Source organism: Lethenteron reissneri, chromosome 21 (assembly GCF_015708825.2).
Source record: "Lethenteron reissneri isolate LAM-NWPU_2019-01 chromosome 21, ASM1570882v1, whole genome shotgun sequence".
In the NCBI taxonomy this organism is placed as follows: domain Eukaryota; kingdom Metazoa; phylum Chordata; class Hyperoartia; order Petromyzontiformes; family Petromyzontidae; genus Lethenteron; species Lethenteron reissneri.
In genome coordinates this window covers 11,417,945-11,437,026 of record NC_083799.1, presented here as the reverse complement: position 1 = coordinate 11,437,026, position 19,082 = coordinate 11,417,945, and the positions used below count along the sequence as shown (strand labels likewise).

General features: G+C 45.4%; 1 protein-coding gene across 1 annotated transcript in view; it reads right to left on the bottom strand.

The window, feature by feature from the left end:
• Nucleotides 1-14,979: 14,979 nt before the first annotated feature.
• The window catches only part of LOC133345232 (uncharacterized), a 34,103-nt gene continuing 30,000 nt past the window's right edge, over nt 14,980-19,082 (bottom strand). The window contains exons 6-8 of the mRNA XM_061555810.1: nt 17,541-17,635; nt 16,286-16,761; nt 14,980-16,009 (exon numbers count right to left, since the gene is read on the bottom strand). Coding sequence (XP_061411794.1) covers nt 16,003-16,009; nt 16,286-16,761; nt 17,541-17,635 — 578 coding nt within the window. The 3' untranslated portion in view covers nt 14,980-16,002. The remainder of the gene's footprint in view (nt 16,010-16,285; nt 16,762-17,540; nt 17,636-19,082) is intronic.

Here is a 19,082-nt window from a genome sequence, read left to right as displayed (position 1 = left end):
TTATAGCGGCCAAATATTCTAAACGCATGTTGATTCTAAATGTGGGGGGATCGAACCCACGACCTTCTGTATACCAGAAGAGGTAGTTAACATATTTTCAGTGACCCCTGCTATGTGTGGGAAGGTGATGGTTTTGATTGGGTCCTCAGATGGTTGTTTCCCAACGGTTGGTGTGATCGTTTTAAGGATTGTGTGGTCTGAATATCCATTCATCTTGAGAGCTTGGTGTATGTGTTCCAGTTTACTGGCTAGGTGATGATGGTCGGAAACACATCGAGCTCTATGGTGTGGACATTTCCAAAATCATGAGCAAACACAAAATCCAGGTTCGATTTAAAACAGTATATAAAATTCGTGAGCTGATCCCATCTGTGAAGGATGTGATTCCTGACATGTAATTCCCTGGCGTCTACAAACTAAGCTGTGTCTGTGGCAATAGTTACATTGGGGAATCTAAGCGACATGTCTTGGACCGTGTTCGTGAACATGAGGCAGATCTCAAACACGGTAGGACCAATACCTCGGCCGTGGCCGATCATTGTTTTAATGCGGTGGGCTCAAACGAAATTGATTTCTCTAAGACGGAGGTACTTTGCAAGCCCACTGGCTATAAACAAAGATTCGTTCATGAAGCCATCCAGATATATAGACACAGACACAATTTCAACCGAGAAGATGGATACAAACTGAGCAATCATTGGAAGGACGTTATTAACCAGTTTCAGTCATAACTGGCTGTGATGTTTCCATCCTACCTTCCGATGTTTTACATTAACAGGTTAAATGTCTTTACATTCACAGGTTAAATGTCTCACTAACACAGCCACCGTTGCTCATTCTCCTCGGTGTGGCGGTGGCTCTGCGATCTTACAATGACATGCTAATCTCTCACAATACAATGACCACCTCCGCAGCTTCGTCGTCGTGGAGGTAGCTCTCCGATCTTACATTGACATGCAAATTCCTCACTTGACGTCACTAGCCCCGCCCACTTCGCGTATGACCCTTGGGCTACACCCATTTCAAACCTTTAAAACCTCCAGCCTCAGCAGCTTTTCAGCTATGTTTTTCTGCTGATGATGATTGCTTGCGTTGCGATCGAAACGTCGTAGTTTTTCGTATTTTTTTTTGTTATTTTCTTTGAACCTATCTGCGTGACTTTATCAAAAGACCCAATAATACAATAATATTCATGTCAACAGAAATGTTACTTTTCATTACTACTTTAAACTTTACATTCTTGCGTTTGGCAATGCGTTCAGGAGCTAAATGACAATGTCGAGGTCTGCTTCTGGCCACGACGAGATGGCTTAAGGAGAGAGAGAGAGAGAGTTCGTGTGGTTTTGCTGTTTCTCCTCCTCCGTTGAATGAGCACATACCACTGTGGTTTACCAGACGGTCCGTAGCGTGGGTTACATGGCCACGATCGCACTACTGTGGCATGTGTCTTTACATTTCCATTCATAAAAGAGATGTCTGCATCGGCCCGTTGATGTATCCGATGGTCGTTGTGTCACAAGCCAGGCTTTGACTAATTTATTTGCTCACTTACTCATTGATTGAAAATCATTCACTCATTGGTGAACAATAACACGATGACACTAATTAGTTATGACATTCACTCACTGATAAACATTAACTCATTCATGCAAAGGCACACTACCGAGGGCTCATTAACTCACTGACACCCACCCACCAACCTTAGTTAAAAAATACTAACATGTAACATAATATAATGGACATACCATTCACCATGGATTTTAAAACAAATGACGCACGAATTTATTAACACGTCCCCTACGTTCACGATGCATGCGTTGATTTTGAATTAAAACTCTATACGGTACAGTATCCGTATTGTATTTCGTGGGTTCACGTGGCACCTCCAACCACGAGGGGTGACTACATTCACCAGTGACAGCCGAGGAGATGGAAATCAGTGAATGTGCAGGATACTGGATGCAGGATCGTGGGAGGCGGCGGTGGCAGCTTTGGGAGAGGAGGGACTTCATCCAGCAGTGGATTGACCGTGGCTGATGATTTATAAAAAGTATTTAATAAAATTGTGACAATTCATTGAATTGAGAGCGGGGTGCAATAATTACACCCATAATAGTTTGACGACAAACAGTGTACTCATTTGTATTCGTTGTGTCTTTCAATCGGAGCATCATGCCTGCCACTCTGAATCGTTAGCGGGCAGAAAGACATTGATCAATACAGTTGCATAGCTCCTGTGTCTGGTCTCTGTCCAGAGAGGAAATGGTTTATAATTGGTCTAATTATCAAAATGGAGGTAGTAACTGCCTGCGGATAGATTACAGGGGCGAGCGAGTGGTGTCATCGCTTATCTGCAAAGTGATTTAAACAGAGGAGGAGCGACAGTAGAAACTGAGAGCCAACGACTCCCACCGGCTGCTTGGGTTTCAGGAATTGCCGTTGGACTCACCCGAGCGACGAGTCGAGAAGAGAGACAAAGACTAAGATCCCCCGTATAGCCTCAAAAAACGTTTTTGAAGCAAGTGTTGTTTGCGAGCATATATGAAGGCCGGCACGGCACATGAAAGGGGTGGGTAGTCAGCACCACGCCCTGCCGCCTGTGTCTCCCTGGTGGCGATTTTTACAAACCACACCGGGTACTCATTTGAGGCTGAGTCGACCTAGGGGAGACCCCGGACCGGTTCAGGTAATCGTCACTCACAATTCCCCATGGCCATGTGTTGTGTGTATGTTGAACGTCTTTCCCACCGTACCTAGCCAACCGTGCTCAGCAGAGGTGCGTAATAGACGTGTTGTGAGTAGGGCGATGGGGATTGTGAGTTGGACCATACCTCACCACGTTTTATGAAGAATTGTGAATGGCAGGGTCGGAAAGGGAAGACATTACACAAGGGGAATGACCGATTCAACTTTGTTCCTAGGATTAGTAAGCACGTTTAAGGTCGGCATGTGGCATGAACCACAACCAGACACTTTTGTGCTCATGATGCTCACACAGCGCACATGATTGGTATCAATTTAAGGTTCAGATGGTAACTGCCATTGGTATGTATGTGCTTTTTGTGTGTAGTTTGTTGTCTTTTCCCCCGCTCACCTCTGATTAGTACGGTTGGCTACGTACGGTGCGAAATAAGTTCAACATACGTATATATGCTGCACGTATGTATGCTGAGCTTCTTTGCGTCAAACACCAGTCACAGAAAGAGTAGCTCGTATTGCAGCTCACTGAAGGCGATGCCACTTTTGTGGACAGTGAAGTCCTCATCCAGCAGTGGATTGACGAAGGCCTGTAGATGTGTAGTGATTCACTCTGGAGACATGGTTCTTAAGACACCTTCTTTATTCTACACGTCAGGGAACTACAGACGCTCTACGTGCTTACACAGTAGTCACACATCTGTCTCTGTTGATGGCACTACCGTGCTAGTAAAGTTGGCAGGCTGTTTAGATAGCGGTGTCTAAGGGTGGTCGAGACGGCGGTGATGAAGGTGACGAACAACGACACAGCGAGGTGATCCACTTCCAGCAACAGCAACGAGCTCTCGCCCCGGGCCCCCCTTTTATCCTCCCGGTGTGGCCTCGCCACGCCCCCTTTCTGGAACCTACTACTAGGCTCCCGGGCTTCCAGATAGAGTCCATCCTGAGCTTCTCCTTAGATCTCCTCACCCCCGTATATATCCCCTCTGCTGACATGTGTGCTGCCCTTTGCTGTCAGTACCACTTTTCCGTCAGCAGCCAGCGTTATTACACTACAGATGCATGCCACCGGCAGTTGTCACGGGCAACACGTTTGCAGTGAGTAGCTTGGTAAGGAATTGGCATTGTGCCATCGAGTGACAATTCGGTTTAGCCAATGATAAGTAAGGTTTTGTTTTAAGTGCGTTTGATGAGCAGGGGATTGGCGAACTGCATTTGATTCCAACTTATGGCCAACATCAGTGGTGAATATGTGAACTGGTCTTAGTCATCTTCGAAGTCCACTCAGCCTAATAAAATGGACCGTACACATTTTCCGTCGTAACAAAAAAAAAATGCCACCTAGTTATTATCATGTCAGATTAAAATCCGGGAACCCAATTATGTGGTGGGGGGGGGGGGTTGCAAATTAGAGGGGGGGTTCCTCCCAGTATTATAAAGAGTACCAGCGTTGGACACACTCCACAATGTACAATTATGCCCACACCAGAATGAATACGTACTTCATTATTCACTCCTGCCGTATGCGACCTTTCCCAGAATAAATTACCCGAACCATTTATCACCTTGACGTCAATATATGATAAATAAATAAAACACCTAATATTTAATACATTATACATGGTCGACATGGGTAGAATGATTCACCCTTCGGTGATTTGTCTCGATTCAATAAAAAAACGATTGCTTATTTACAACACTTTTGTAAATAATAGCGACTCCTTTGGCGTTCAGGGACGAACTCGTTGCATGCAAGAATTCTGTACTCTCCAGATTAGAAGATGCTCCAGAAAGTAAAATGCACCCAAAATGTGTGGCTGGTGTCAATAAAGTTTTCATATTAAAAAAAAAATCTGCTGGCATCCACACCTACCAGATAATTACCAGATTATTAAACGTACTTACAAGTTTTTCTTTCAAATATAACGAAAAAAGCATATCTTAGAATCCGGGGAATGGTTAATTGTTGAACGAAATTGTGACTCTTAATCCAAAAATTAATAGCATCGTGAAGAGTACAAGGGGACACATTAATACAAGTTATTACACTTCTAAATCTTGACTTGAAGCTTTCGTGACTGCAGGAATTCATACTCTTTGGGCCTTTCGGTAAAGTCACTTCTGTTTACAGCCCTGGCCAATGGTGGAAATTCCAACAGGGCTCAGTTATTCCTTTGAACAACCTATGTTGATTTGCCACGAAGCGGTGCTCATTTTGTATTTTTTTGTTATTTTAGTTATTTTATTTGAACCTATCTACGTGACTTTACAGACAGACCCAAGAATATGGTGCTTATTTTATTCACCCTGAAATCAAATGAAATACGATACTGTAAACCCATTGATACACGTGAAATACTATTGCTCCTTTTGCATGAGTGACCTCAAGGGGTGAAGACCCAGACAGCTTTGAACTCAAAACCTTCTAATTCTCAATCCTAATCCAGGGAAGAAATGCCGTAACTTCCTATCAACATGAATCTCTCTCTCCCGACATGGGGCACTTGCAAGAAGCTGGGAGAGTGGTACGACCGTGTGTGGTGATGATGCCCTAGCTCCATAGCTACATGTTGCAAGATTCAGTAGAATTAAGCAATGGGTGCTGCGGCCTTCGCATACGCAGCGGTTCAGCGCTAGAGCATAAGGCAGAATGCACGATAGACGCGTAGATTGTAAATGTGGGTTTACTCTCCAACATGCCGTCGTGCTGTATTGCTTACATGACAAACCTTACCAATTGGCTGTGTCGGGTGGTGGCGGCTTTAACGAAACATTTATATTTACGCAATCTAACCCATACAAAGTATACGATTGCAGTGTAATCGGAAGTGACTGTGAATTATGGTGTTAAGACACATCGTCTTAACACCATATCTATATAATATATAAAAATATATATTTTACCAGTAAAAATCCATGCGACTACGAGGAGAACATGCAAACTCCAAATATACCGGCGTCAGGGTCGGTAATCGAACCCATACCCTCCTGCATGCCAGGCAAGGGAGTTAACATCTCGCCACCCCGGCACCCACTGACAACCATTTTTTATTTGTTACAAATCAGTACTCGTTTTATCGACGCTATAGTTCGTTCTTTTCTAAGTCCGTTTGTCCTGATGATAGTTGCGGCGGCAGCATGTTCAGTAGGGCGGTCCAGACCTCCCCTTCTCTGGCGACAAACTCTAGCTCTACATTACTATACACTGACTCTAGCTCTTCCTGGGGAATACCCAAGTGTTCCCAGGCCAGCTCAGCGCCATATTCCCACCAGCGTGTCCTGGGCCGGCCCCAGGGTCTTCGCCAAGTGGGAGGTGCTTCCCGGTAGAGTTCCAGGGGTTGTCTACCGGTGGGCATCCTCACCAAGTGCCCGAAACACCTCAACTGGTTCCTCTCGGTCCGGAAGAGCAGCGGCTGGACTCTGAGGCTCTCCCGAATTACCGAGCTCCTCACCCGATCACAGACAGTGACCCTGCGGAGAAACCTCATTTCAGCCCCTTGTACTCGCGATGTCATCCTTTCGGTCACCCTATAGTGCATGTCCTTTATTTTACCAGGAGATGAATAACTGTAAACCCATTGAGACTCGCGACACATTGCCCATTTTGCAAGGACAAAATAAAGTGCTCAAGACTCAGACTGCGAGTTAAACTCACAACATTGCGACTCTCAACTCGCACCTTTGCCGAACCCTCACATCCATTTCCGTGGTTGCCTGCTCCCAAGACACCTCCACCGCGTATGCAGCAAGAGAATTCCGTGTCATGCTAACCAGCTAATTGGCGAAGCAAGGTTTCTTCCACAATAGTTATGTCCAGTAAATAATTGAGCAGACATCGATTTGTGCAATTTACCCTGGCTGGCATTCAGTGACACCCGCTGCGTTCTCAATCACAGTTTGACTCTTGATTATCTACCCAGGGTAATAGGGCAGAGGGGAAACCTGGATAAAATGGAAACAGATAATACCGAAAATGTAAATGAGTCTATACAAATGTATGTATTGTTGACCTCCCTACAATGCAAGTCATGATGTAGGCTATCAAATATTTTAATTGCTTCATATAAAGTAAAATCGGTTGGTGTTTTCAGACATTTGAGCACAGAATCACTGACCAACGACGAGTGAGTAGCAGATAAATGTTTAACTAGAGTGCCCACATATATATATTTTTTGAAAGCACAGTTAATGCTATATTCTTTGGTTCTTTCAGTAAAGTCACGTAGATTGAAAAAAAGTGAATAAAAATATCACGACGTTTCGATCGCAACACAAGCGGTTGTCATCAGGAAAAGGAGTTAGCCTCTAAAGGCAAACTGTTTATAAAGGTTTGGAGATGGGCGTAGCCCAAGTGTATCAGCAGCACCAGGAGCATGGGTGGGGCAGCAATGCCAATGCAGCAGCAATGCCAATGCAGCAACAATGCCAATGCAGCAAAGGGCCGCTAGGAAATCACTGCACCCCGCTCCACACACCACACTGCTGACGGTGGAGGTTGATTGACAAGAAAACACAAGTCCAGTCATGACCCAAAGTGGTTGATGACATCTTGCCAATGATTGCTGAGTCTATAACCTTCCTCTCGGTAGAAATTGTGTCTGTGTCTGTATATATTGATGACTTCATGAACGAACCTTTGTTGATAGGTAGTATGCTAACAAAGTACCATTGTCTTCAAGAAATACATTTCGTGTGAGCCAGCCGCATTAAAATAATGATCATCCACGGCAGAAGTATTGGTCCAACCGTGTTTCAAATCTTCCTTATGTTCACGAACACGGTCCGAGACATGTCGCTTAGTTTCCCCAATGTAACTGCTGTCGCAGATACAGCTTAGTTTGTAGACGCCGGGATATTGCATATCAGGAATCTTGTCCTTCACAGATGGGATCAGATCACGAATTTTACGTACTGTGTTAAATCGGACCTGCATCTTGTGTTTGTTCATGATTTTGGAGATATTTTTGGTGACCCCTGCTATGTATGGCAGGGTGATGGTTTGATTGGATCCTCAGATGGCTCCTTTCTCACTGTTGGTGTGATGGCTTTGCGGATTGTGTAGTCAGAATTTTCATTCGCCTTGAGAGCTTGGTGTACGTGTTTGAGTTCACTGGTTAGGTGTTCATGGTCGGAGATGTTTTTTGTTCGCCATCGAACAAAGATGGTCACTGCATCTGGAACGCTTGTCGTTCTGATATTAGAAAGCAACTGGAGCTATGCACTTTTAAACCATATAGATTGAAAACTAATTTCTACAAAGCATGTTTTGTGTCTAGTTTGTTGTCCTTCTCCCGCACCTCCGATTAATACGGTTGGCTACGTACGGTGCGAAAGACGTTCAAAATAGATACACATACAGTGTGCAATCTGGATTATCTCCCCATGTATAATCGAGAGTTGAACCTGCACTGTAGCTTCCCTCCTCTCCCCGCCACACACAATCCCACATCTCCCTCCCACGCCGTCTCATCAAAACTGTGATTGATAAGACGGCAGTGGAGGGCACACCCCGTGGTACCGCGTGGAGATGGTGAATTAGCGCTCGGGGGAGGGGAGGCTGCGTTTAGTGCACATATCCTCCGGTGTGACACATTAGCTGGGCAGACTGCAGCATACAGGGATTTTAGCCATACACCCATGCAGTTGTGGTGTTTGTAACCCGATAACTATGCACCAAAGTGGTTGAAAGCACGAGAGAGAGAGAGAGAGCCGAACATATATGTATAGTTTTTCTGCATTAAACCAAATGCTGTATACACTTACAAACACAAACAGAAATTAATCGCATTGGTCAATATTATGGTTGCGAGCGCACACGCTGAGTGCGCAATCTTCTTGGGTATTAGTTTAGTTCTGCACGTAAACTGTACCGCCAATGTCCTTGTGTTGTCCTTCCCCCGCACCTCCGATGGGCACGGTTGGCTGCGTACGGTGAGAATTAAGTTCAACATATACACACACACATTGGCGTGTAACGTTTAAGTTCTAGCGCAGGGTTGGAAGTCGAGACGGCAGTGACTTGAGGAGGGTTTCATTTGGCATTGGATTTATTTTTATTTTATTTGACCAGATAAGGCCCACCGAGCTATATAGCTCTTTTTCAGGAGCGACCTGGCCACAAATGAGAGCACTGGTCAACACACTTTTTCTGTCATAAGGTATTTTAACGGTTCTAAGGTAATTTTGGGGTGCTGATTCCAAATCTGGCATCAGTTTTTGTCTATCGCATCAGGTTTTTGAGATATCAAATATTGCATTTTCAATAAAACTGCAGAATAAAAATATTAAATAAATGTGGATATCTACATAAAATGATATTATAAACACACTATCCTAAAAATACAGCACCATATTTTAACACTAAAGCAGTCACTGACTCGCAACAGCTTGCAATCATAAGTGACAGAGTTAATTTCGGGTAAAATCAATGAAAATGGGATATGCCGATAGCATAAAAGGAGATGTGATAGAGCAAATCTGAGATCAGATTTGGAATCAGCACCCTGAAATTAGTCTAAAACAGCTGCAAAAGTCCAGGCCAGAAAAAAATGTTTTTTTTTGTTGACCAGTGTAGGTCACGACCTAGGCTGCTGCTGATGATGATGATAAGGATGCCTTTAAGCCAGTGCATCAACAACATCCTTTCGTTTTCCTGAGCTTCCATGCTCTCGCCTTCACCAACCCACGCTGATCAGCGTGGTGTAGTATGGTCAAATACCCCCCCGCAACCCGCACGTTGCAGCGGAGGCCCTCGTCCAGCGGTGTATTGACGAAAGGGCTGTCTACCACGTGCTTCAGGGTGAGAAGATATGTCCGGGGCATGAGCTTCTGTAATACTGCACTAGTGGTGAACTCCCCAGTGCCGGATTATCCTTGTAGCAAAAGTAGCATATGCTACGGACCCCACACTTTCAAGGGCCCCGCGCTAAATGCTTTCAAGCTATCAATTCCGGTTCAGTGATTCTGCACTTGCTCTATTACTATAGTACTACATACTGCCTTCAACTTTTATGAACGACTGGGTGTTTAAGGTTAGCGATTTGTCGTATTATCCGGCTGTAGAGCAAATTGAAAAATACATGTGGAGGACGTCACCTGTTCATGTTTATTAATGAGGGGGGCTGGGCGACGTGGAGTGACGTCACGCGCGGGACACACAGACACTCTTGGCTCGTTATCGTAGTCAATGCTGCAGGCCCCGCACAGGCTGAATCCGTCACTGGAACTGCCCAAACGCACGCCACGTGAAGGGACTATCGAGAAGAAAAAGCGATCAGCAATGTCCGCTCTCGACAAGTGATATACAGCAAAGGCTGCATGTAAGCACACTTCATGGGAGCGAGGCAAAGTGCGTTTATAACTGAAGAAGTGTGCTTGTACAAGAAGTTGCCCTTTGACACTCACCACCAGTGTAATGTAAACACGTGTTACTCATGTCAGAGATGTGCTTTTATGCGGTGTGCTTACATCCAGCGTCCACTGCATTTGTGCCATATGCCAGAACTATTTTGCAGATTCCATTCTCACGTGAGGGCTTCGGTACCGTCACTGCACCTTCTTCTTCTTTAGTGCTGCCTAACGGCGTGTGCGACTTCACGATGATATTGGTCCCGGTCTAGCACGGCGTGTAGAGTTTGTGCTGCTGTTGTTAATTGTAGCCATGTTTTGATGCTACTGAGCCATGTCGTTTTTGGCCGTCCTGGTCGTTTTTTCCCTTCGATTTTTCCTTCCAGGATTTGCTTTAACAGCTGGTATTTGTGGTCGTTTCGGGCAATGTGGCCTAGGTAGTAACACTTCCTGCTAATGATGGTCTTCAGCAGTTGCCTGTCAGTGCCCATATCTTGCAGAACTTGTGTATTGGTGGTTTTGGCTGTCCATGGGATTTTCAGCATTCTTCGATACAGCCACATTTCGAAAGCTTCGAGCCTTTTTGTTGCTGTTGTTGTCACGGAGCCAATCGTGCGAATTGCAGGTGCGGGGGAAGGAAGGACAACAAGAATGGCTGAGCAAGGGGCGGCTGACGGTGGCGTCGTGGCTGGTCTTGGCTGCGTGTGCCCCCTCGTGGTAGTTCTCAATATGAGCTGGCCCAGCAGACAAAAGTCACGTTGGGAGGCGGCACAGCCGAGGGTGGATGGGGCACCAGCAGAGGTCGCAACCGGGTACCCGATACCCGTACCCTACCCGATACCCGGCTACCCGTACCCGGCCGGGCACGGGTACCCGTTTGCGACCCTGGTGCGGCCGGGTACGGGTAGGCCGTGAGTCACTGGTGAATAACCGTTTGTCACTCATTTCCCAACGTCTTGTCTCTTCTCACAATTCAAGTTCCTAGAATCAACCCACCCGCGCCTGCAACATGGCTTCATCCCAGAGGTCGCAACCGGGTACCCGATACCCGTACCCTACCCGTACCCGGCCGGGTACGGGTAGGGTACGGGTACGGCCGGGTACGGGTACCCGTTTGCGACCCTGGTGCAGCCGGGTACGGGTGCGGGTAAGGAATCAAAACCCGTTTGCGACCTCTGGGCGCCAGTGCAGGATGGGGGAGCTGTCGAGCGTGCAGGCGGTGCACCGATGGCGCAGGCCGGAGGGGACAATTCCATGCCTTCCACCGGGGACCATTTTAGTCACGCCACACAACCGAATAAGCGGCTCAAGAAAAACCATCGATGAAAACACGTGTCCGTGGGTTATGCGATGATGATTATTTTTCCTACGGTGAAATTGTTGCCAGAAAGATGTCAATGTGTTTGCGGAAACATATGTTTATGAATGTATCAGTATTCTCACCGCGTGCGCCAAAACCACTGCCAAACACACACCCACGTGTAAACATGTCCTGTGACAATGGCGAGCAATTGATGGCAGACTGGCACTCGTGTGATCAGTCGGTCGTCACTGGTTCTAGATCTGGTTAAGGTGTGGTAGTGTGTCACTGACATGACCAGATCACAATTGCTTGCCGTGATCACAGGTCCTGCAGTTTTAATATTCAGGTTCTGTAATTTTCATATCAGGGCTGTACGACACATTCGACCATTTTCGGGGCGTGACATAGCCAGCACGGCGGCGTGTTGCATAGTATCGACGAGGCTCGATCATTGCAACTCACTTCTCTACGGAACGTCTGGCAGAAGCATCACCAAGCGGCAGGGTGGACAACATTCTTTGGTACGCGTCGTGACGGGTCCTGCAAGATCTGACCGTGTACGTCCAGTGCTCGCCGAGCTGATATTGGCTTCCCGATGCCGAATACATTATAAGATCGCACTCATTACACATAACTGTATTGCCACAAATGAACCACGATACCTCGCTGATCTCGTCAAGGATCATAAAGCATCACTCAACTCCGGTCGTTCTCGCAGCAGCTTCTGGCTTGCCATCGAACAAAGGTGCTTACTGCATCTCGCACGCTCTCAGATAGGCTTTTGCGACCGTCTGTAAGGCCCTTCCGATATTAGGAAGCCACTGGAGCTATGCACTTTTAAATCATCTAGATTGAAAACTCAAGTATTTAGAACTGCTTTTTGTGTTTAGTTTGTTGTCCTTCCCCAGCACCACCGATTAGCACGGTTGGTTACGTACGGTGCGAAACAAGTTCCACATACATACCTCACAAAGTCTGGTGTCAGCTCAGCACGAGTCAGGAGCATGCTCTATGCTACTGGCTGTGTTCATATGTGTGCACCAAACTGCTTGTGCTCATTGTATTTGATATACATGTATTTATAAGCACATGCAAATAATGTATGTTCTGATATATGTGTGTATTCCATAAAGTGAACTGCATTTTTATAAAAGTAACTGTATAAATATCCTTTATCATTGCCAATTATTTATCCAGGAAAGCTTGAGACTAGAAGCACATTTTCTGGGAGTGCTGCATTGGGATTTTCGCCAACTCAATGCATGAGCGTTTGGCTTCGTGTGGGCGAGGAAGCCAGAGAACGAGAGAAGACCCCATCACGCATACGAGGCGCTGGCACTAAAAATCATGGCCATCTCACAGCCACTGTTTATGTCCAATGCCTTCAGTGCTAAATGTTGTCTTGGTGTGTGACCACCTGGATTTTATTAAATATATCAACGTTTTTTAAAAAGATACCCTTTTACACAATTGATATATAATTGAATTGTAATTCACTGCATATTGTAAAGCTAATTTTCTGAGATTAATGACAATTGTTTCTGCGTATATTGCTGCATGAAATTTAACATGACCACGGCATTATGGAAAAGCTGGGGTTCAAATTGCATACCTCGACTCGAAAGCTGTTTTCAAAACAAATTGTCAACCGGCGCGAACACATTTTTATTTTAATCTTCACATTTTCTCGCTACTATAATAGTCAATTGTCCCATGTGTATGACAGTGCCCCATGTGTCAGCCGAGTTGTTACCCACAATGGCAATGCATCAAATTCCAGAGGTGTAACGGTTCACACCTTACTTCTATTGCAATGTAATGAATGTCAGAGGCACGAGCAGCTGCAGGGGATCATACGAACCCATTATACACCTTTCTGAATAAAAAAAGAACCACATTCTTACGTGATTCGACAAATGCATTGTTAAGCTTAAGAATTAAATATATTCATAAATCAGCGCATTATTACACCTCCATTTCGTACCATTTAGAGTTGTGAAAAACGGACTTGACACTTTGTTAAGCATGTTTTTAATTACACCCGCAGTATTTTGTGGTGTTCTAATTGTAAGAGTATGTTCTTAGTAATAAGAATATATTGGTACAAAAACATATTTTTTAAATATACTAAGAATATATTCTTAGTACATTTAAAAAAAAGAATATGTTCTTAGTATATTTCAAAAATATGTTTTTGTACCAATCATTTAAAAACACGTTTGTTATTATTGTATTGAGACTTAGCAGAACAACTCAGACTCTGTAACATGTCAGTTGTGCAGAATAATGTTTTATTAACAAAGCTCAACACGGGGTTTTATGGGTGAGATCGCGTAAACATGGATGTGGTTGTCGCCTAATGATGTTGGTTGTAATTACACTGACAAAACGTCGTACTCAGATTGTAAATGTTGTGGATTTACTCTCCAACACACCGGTTGTGCTGTACTGGTAACGAATTGGCCACGTTCTGTTCACGTGACAAACCTTACTAATTGGCTGTGTCGGATGGAGGCGGATTTAACGACACATTTATATATTTACGCGATGTAACCCAAAAAACACCTGTATTATGGATGATATTGGTCGCGAAAGCCCTATGTGTTAGACAACGCTCAACACAGCTGCTACATCTACCCTTAAGCATCTGAACTAAGAGAGTGGTTGTCAACCACGTGTAACGGTTTGTTTCACAGGACTGAAGATACTGAATGTTAACAATAATAACAAAAATTATGCTACATTTTTCCGTACTTTGCTTTTTTATGATTCTGCAAAAAAACTTCCCATGTCATAGGAATCATACAACAAAGCACCGCACCGTGCACAGTTTCGGTAGTACGTCAAGGGCCATCTTAAAACCACAGTTGTGTCTGCAGTTGTCATTCGTACGTGGCAATGCATGAATGAGTGAGTGGCTTGCAATCCCTACTCTCTCATTAAACTTTGTGCAAACAAGCACTGCTGTGCGGTAATTGGTATTCACTCAAAATCTATTGTTGTGCGACTCGCAGATGGCAGTGAGGAGGTGGCTGCCGAGCTGTTAACCTTTTCTTTTAAATGTTTTTGCCTTCTCTCCAGCTCTGCTCACACCATTAGAAACAGGGATTTCTTTGTTTGCAGCTTTTGTTGAATTCATCTTTGGACAACATTTGGTTCTTGCGTTATAAGTGGATTGACAGACGCACATCTTGAAAAGAATCAATAGTGGTACGGTGACTTTAGGTTAAACATTTTTCTCACCACTCTTCTCCTTCTCCTCCGATCAAATCGTGAGTCGGCACCAGCTGTGAATGTGGGCTGGTGGGTGGGTTGTGGGGAAGCGGTGGGAGTGCATGTGTGTAAGGAGAGAGATACTATCAGCCACAGTGGCGAGACGTTAACTACCTCGCCTGGTAATGCGGGATGAATGTGGGTTCGATCCCGACCCCAGCGCCTGTATATTTGGATTTCAATTTAAAGCTTTCGTGACTGCAGGGATTCATCTTCTTGGTTTTTTCGGTAAAGTCACGTAGAATGGAAATAATAAAATAATAAAAATAAAACATAATAAAATAATTGTCACGACGTTTCGGCCACAACGCAAGTAGCCGTTGTGGCCGAAACGTCGTGAGAATTATTTTATTGTTGTATTATTTTATTATTTCAATTCTACGTGACTTTACCGAAAGAACCAAGGAGATGTATATTTGGAGTTTGTATGTTCTCCCTATGGTCGCATGGATTTTTCTGTGCGTCTTCCGGTTTTTCCCTCCACGTTTAGAATCAACATGCATTTAGAGTTCTGTATGTGGCTGTCTGCTATAAATGTCCACGTGATAAGCCACTTCGCTGAGCTATCGTTTGTAGCCAGGTCGTTTCTGAAAATGAGCTGTATACCACAGTGGGCCTTAACTGGCAAAATACTAATACATCTTTTTAGTTGTTAATGAGTCATATAAACTACATTCCTGTAGAAACACAACGTGGGTTTTTTGTGAAGTCGTCACCATCAGGATACTGGTGTCCACATCAAGGCCCTTCTGGGCGAACCCACTTTGGGTGATAACATTTTATGAGATCCTCTCTCTCCCCAGCACTCCGTTCTCGTTTGCGGTGGCCCACGACAACGGTGGCTCGCAAACGAGAGCAACAAAACTCACTTCCTCGTGCAAAACTGTCTCGCGCTTGACAGCCCCACACTTGAGTTGTAAATGAACACATCTGGTCTTCAGGAAGTTTCCTGGGTTTGCATAGAACATTGAGGTCTCAATATTGAGGTCTCACTGTTATGTGTTTTATTTGTTCTTTATGAATGCTCTCTGTGATGTCCTGCTTCAAGGTGGCAGAGCAGTTGTCGCACTGCATTTCAAGTTCGGCCACCATGGTTCAATACCTTGTCACAGCTAACATGGCGTGTGATATAATAATGGATCCTGGGCCTCCCCTTTCTCGACTCAGCCTTGAATGAGTACGTAGTACAATGTGTTAACTTCGGAAGTGGCCAGCCACATACGGCCGGGCTCAGTTCTGGCCACATCACCCCCTCGTGTCTTGTGCCGTCTGCATAGGCACTCGTGAACGACACTTCCAACAGTCGATACGGCCATACATGGGAGCTTTGCCTTTGCGTGTCTGGTGGTCCTTGAATGTTCGCTCACAGCTTCTGGGATTCGTCACCTCCTGCAGAGAAAATGAACGTGGGGTTGTATCAAGCATAGCAGAAATTCTACCAAGTGTCATGATGCGAAGTCATTTCATTGGTATCCTTTCCCAAATTTTCGTCGAATTTTTACATTTTTATAAACCCAATTAAGTCAAAACGTAATATTATTTGCACACGGTTTGCAGCAAATCATCAACACTCTTGCACGCACAGCTCGACTGCACGTATTCTGCGTGTACATACGAATACATCAACGAGTGCACCCCCGCATGCCCCCCATTTCGGCGAGTCACCTCAGTTTGCAGGTGAGCTGGCTCAGTTGAAATTTCTTCAGCCGCCTGAGCGCGCAGTTGGACTGCGGCGGCGGGGACGCCTCCGCCTGGCCACTCTTGCGGGCGAACGGCCGGCGGGCCCTGGGCTGTGCCCGGCCCCCCGGGTCGAAGGAGTGCGTGATGCCCATCTCGGCAGCCGAGGGCCTCTCCTCGGACAGACGGCGCGCGATCACCAGGCCCGGCTCCACCGCGACCTCCTTGACTCCGTCCGCGACCGCGACAACCGCGCCTGGATCCGCGTCCCGGCCCTCGCGTTCAGCCCCGTCAGGAAGGAGCGCCAAGGGCTCTGGATTCTGAGTTTCCGCCCAGAGGTCGGGACGCCGGGGTACGCGGCGCTCGGTGCCGCTCAGCGGTTCGTCCTCGCTGATGCTACCGTCGCTGGGCCGGCTGGAGTCCAGGGAGAGGCCGCTACGTCGACGTCCTGCGCTGCAGCAGGACTGGGCGCACGCAATGCAGACACCGCGGAATGTGGTCACACAATCCAAATCCCAGTTTACTGCTTGGGGTGGCTCAGAGCAGTATCGTAGCATCGTTGGCACGGGATATTGTGCAAGTGATAAAATAATTAAGTATATGTGTTCTTTTCATATGGCATCATTCATGCATATTGCAATCTCAAAACAATTTAGAATGTGTAACGTGCATAGGTTTTGTATAGGGGCACGGGAAAGGCAAGCGAAATTGGTGCCAACAATTGCCTGAAGCTCTGTGATCCCACGTGCTATGATTTGGCCAACTCCATGAAATAGGGTGCCCTGTCCAATGTCCCCTCTTCATAGCCTGGCCCTCAAGCCCCCGTGGCCTGCGGGCCTCAGTGCAGTTGCACCGCTGTACAAAAAAAATTCGCGCCTGCAAAAACATTCTCCGCAAAGAGACTAAACCTGTTGCTGGCATCAAAGCATACCAGATGCAACCACCATAAAAGTAATTGTATGCAAATGAAGAATCGGTGCACAATAAATGCATGCGACTCATTGATGGAGGCTTCCTTTACAGGTGTTGTACAATGAGAATTAGCTACCCCCCCCCCCACCCATCATTCGTCCCCCCGCCTTGTTGCCACGCTGTTGTCCCGCGGGCAGACGAACCCTGTGTGAAACGCGGTTATTAACAATAAGCATTTATCAGGGCAACTCCCCAAGGGATTAGCGCAGACGTGAATGTCACCTTCGACGACACGACGGAGAGGAATGTGTTGTTGACGCCAGAGACTCACCTCTCCTCGCGCACCATCCAGCGACGTGAAAATCCCTCCATATGTCCCTGGCAGATCGCACACGCGGTCTTTGTCCCAGCTCACTGAAGTCTGACCTACAGTTCAGGATGGGGGGGGGGGGGTAGGCAAAATTTGGAATGCTGGTGAATATTCTCATTTAATGAGGAAATAGAACGATTACAACCTGTATTGGTAAAAAAACAAAAAACTTCTTCGGTGCCTCATGTTGGTCGGCGAAAAGCGAGCGAGATTAAATTGTGGCTTGCACGAATTGGTGGAGCGTTGATTGGTAAAAGTGTTTCCTCCTATTTTATTTGTCTCTCATGTCTATGATCTAAGATTTATTATTGCACTCTTGTCTGGTATAATTATGCACAAAAGCTTATTTTTTATGTCAATGTACAGTATTTGGCAATATAAAAAAAAATCACTATCGTGAACATTTAATTTAGTTTTCTTGCAATTCATACGAGCATTTCTATTTGTCAAAGTCCTTAGGGCAAACAATTCCATTCACCTGTAACCTTCTCAAGGTCAACCTGGTTCCAATAAAACCACGTGAATCACCGTGCGACATAATCTCCACAGGAGCTGGCACTTTTACAAGCAGTCTTACAAGTTGATATAGACTGCAAAATGTCTTTTTTATAGGTGTTATATTTAAACTGAGGTTCTCACTCATAGTAATGATGTGTCTCTTCATACCATTTACAGTGATACCTCAGTTCACGAACTTAATTCATGAACTGACTCTGGTCGCGAACCGAATTGGTCGTGAACCGAGGCACATTTTCCCATAGGGTTAAATGTAAATCCGGTTAATCCGTTCTGACCTTTTTTTTTGTTTTTTGAAGCACAAAAATATGAAACAAATTACAATACACATTAGTACTGTACAGTTTAGTAATGTATAAAGAGAGAACACTAACCTTGCTTGAGATGACTTCAGTAAGCACTCAAATGGGTGAACTGTACAATACAGTAAGTACAGTATTGTACAGTACAGTAGTACAGTACAGTACTGTATGTGCTAAAAAGCACACCAAAAAGTCACTGAAAGTGTCTTCACAGTACTCACAGTACTTCTTTCGGTGTCTCTTCTTCTCTCCACAATCTTCCTACAGGAAGTCACGACCATGTGACAGCCTGGAATTAGCATAAAATGGCCGCGGCTCCTGTTCGTGAACCGAAGCGGAGTTCGTGAACCGAAGCATATTTTTATGAACTTTTCTGTTCGTGAACCGAGTTGTTCGTGAACAGAAGCGTTCGTGAACCGGAGCATATTTTTATGAACTTTTCTGTTCGTGAACCGAGTTGTTCGTGAACAGAAGCGTTCGTGAACCGAGGTATCACTGTATATGGTGCTGTTTTGAATAACTAAATTTACTCTCTGTGCTATGGAGGCCTCGCTTGAACAAAAGGTACTTTTATTCTCAAAGGCTTCTCACCTTGTTGTGAAGATTTACCACGATAGTACGGAGAAGTTATGAAAAAGCCATTCGTGCTCATTGTTCCAAAGTGCTTTTGTCTGTGCAACTATCA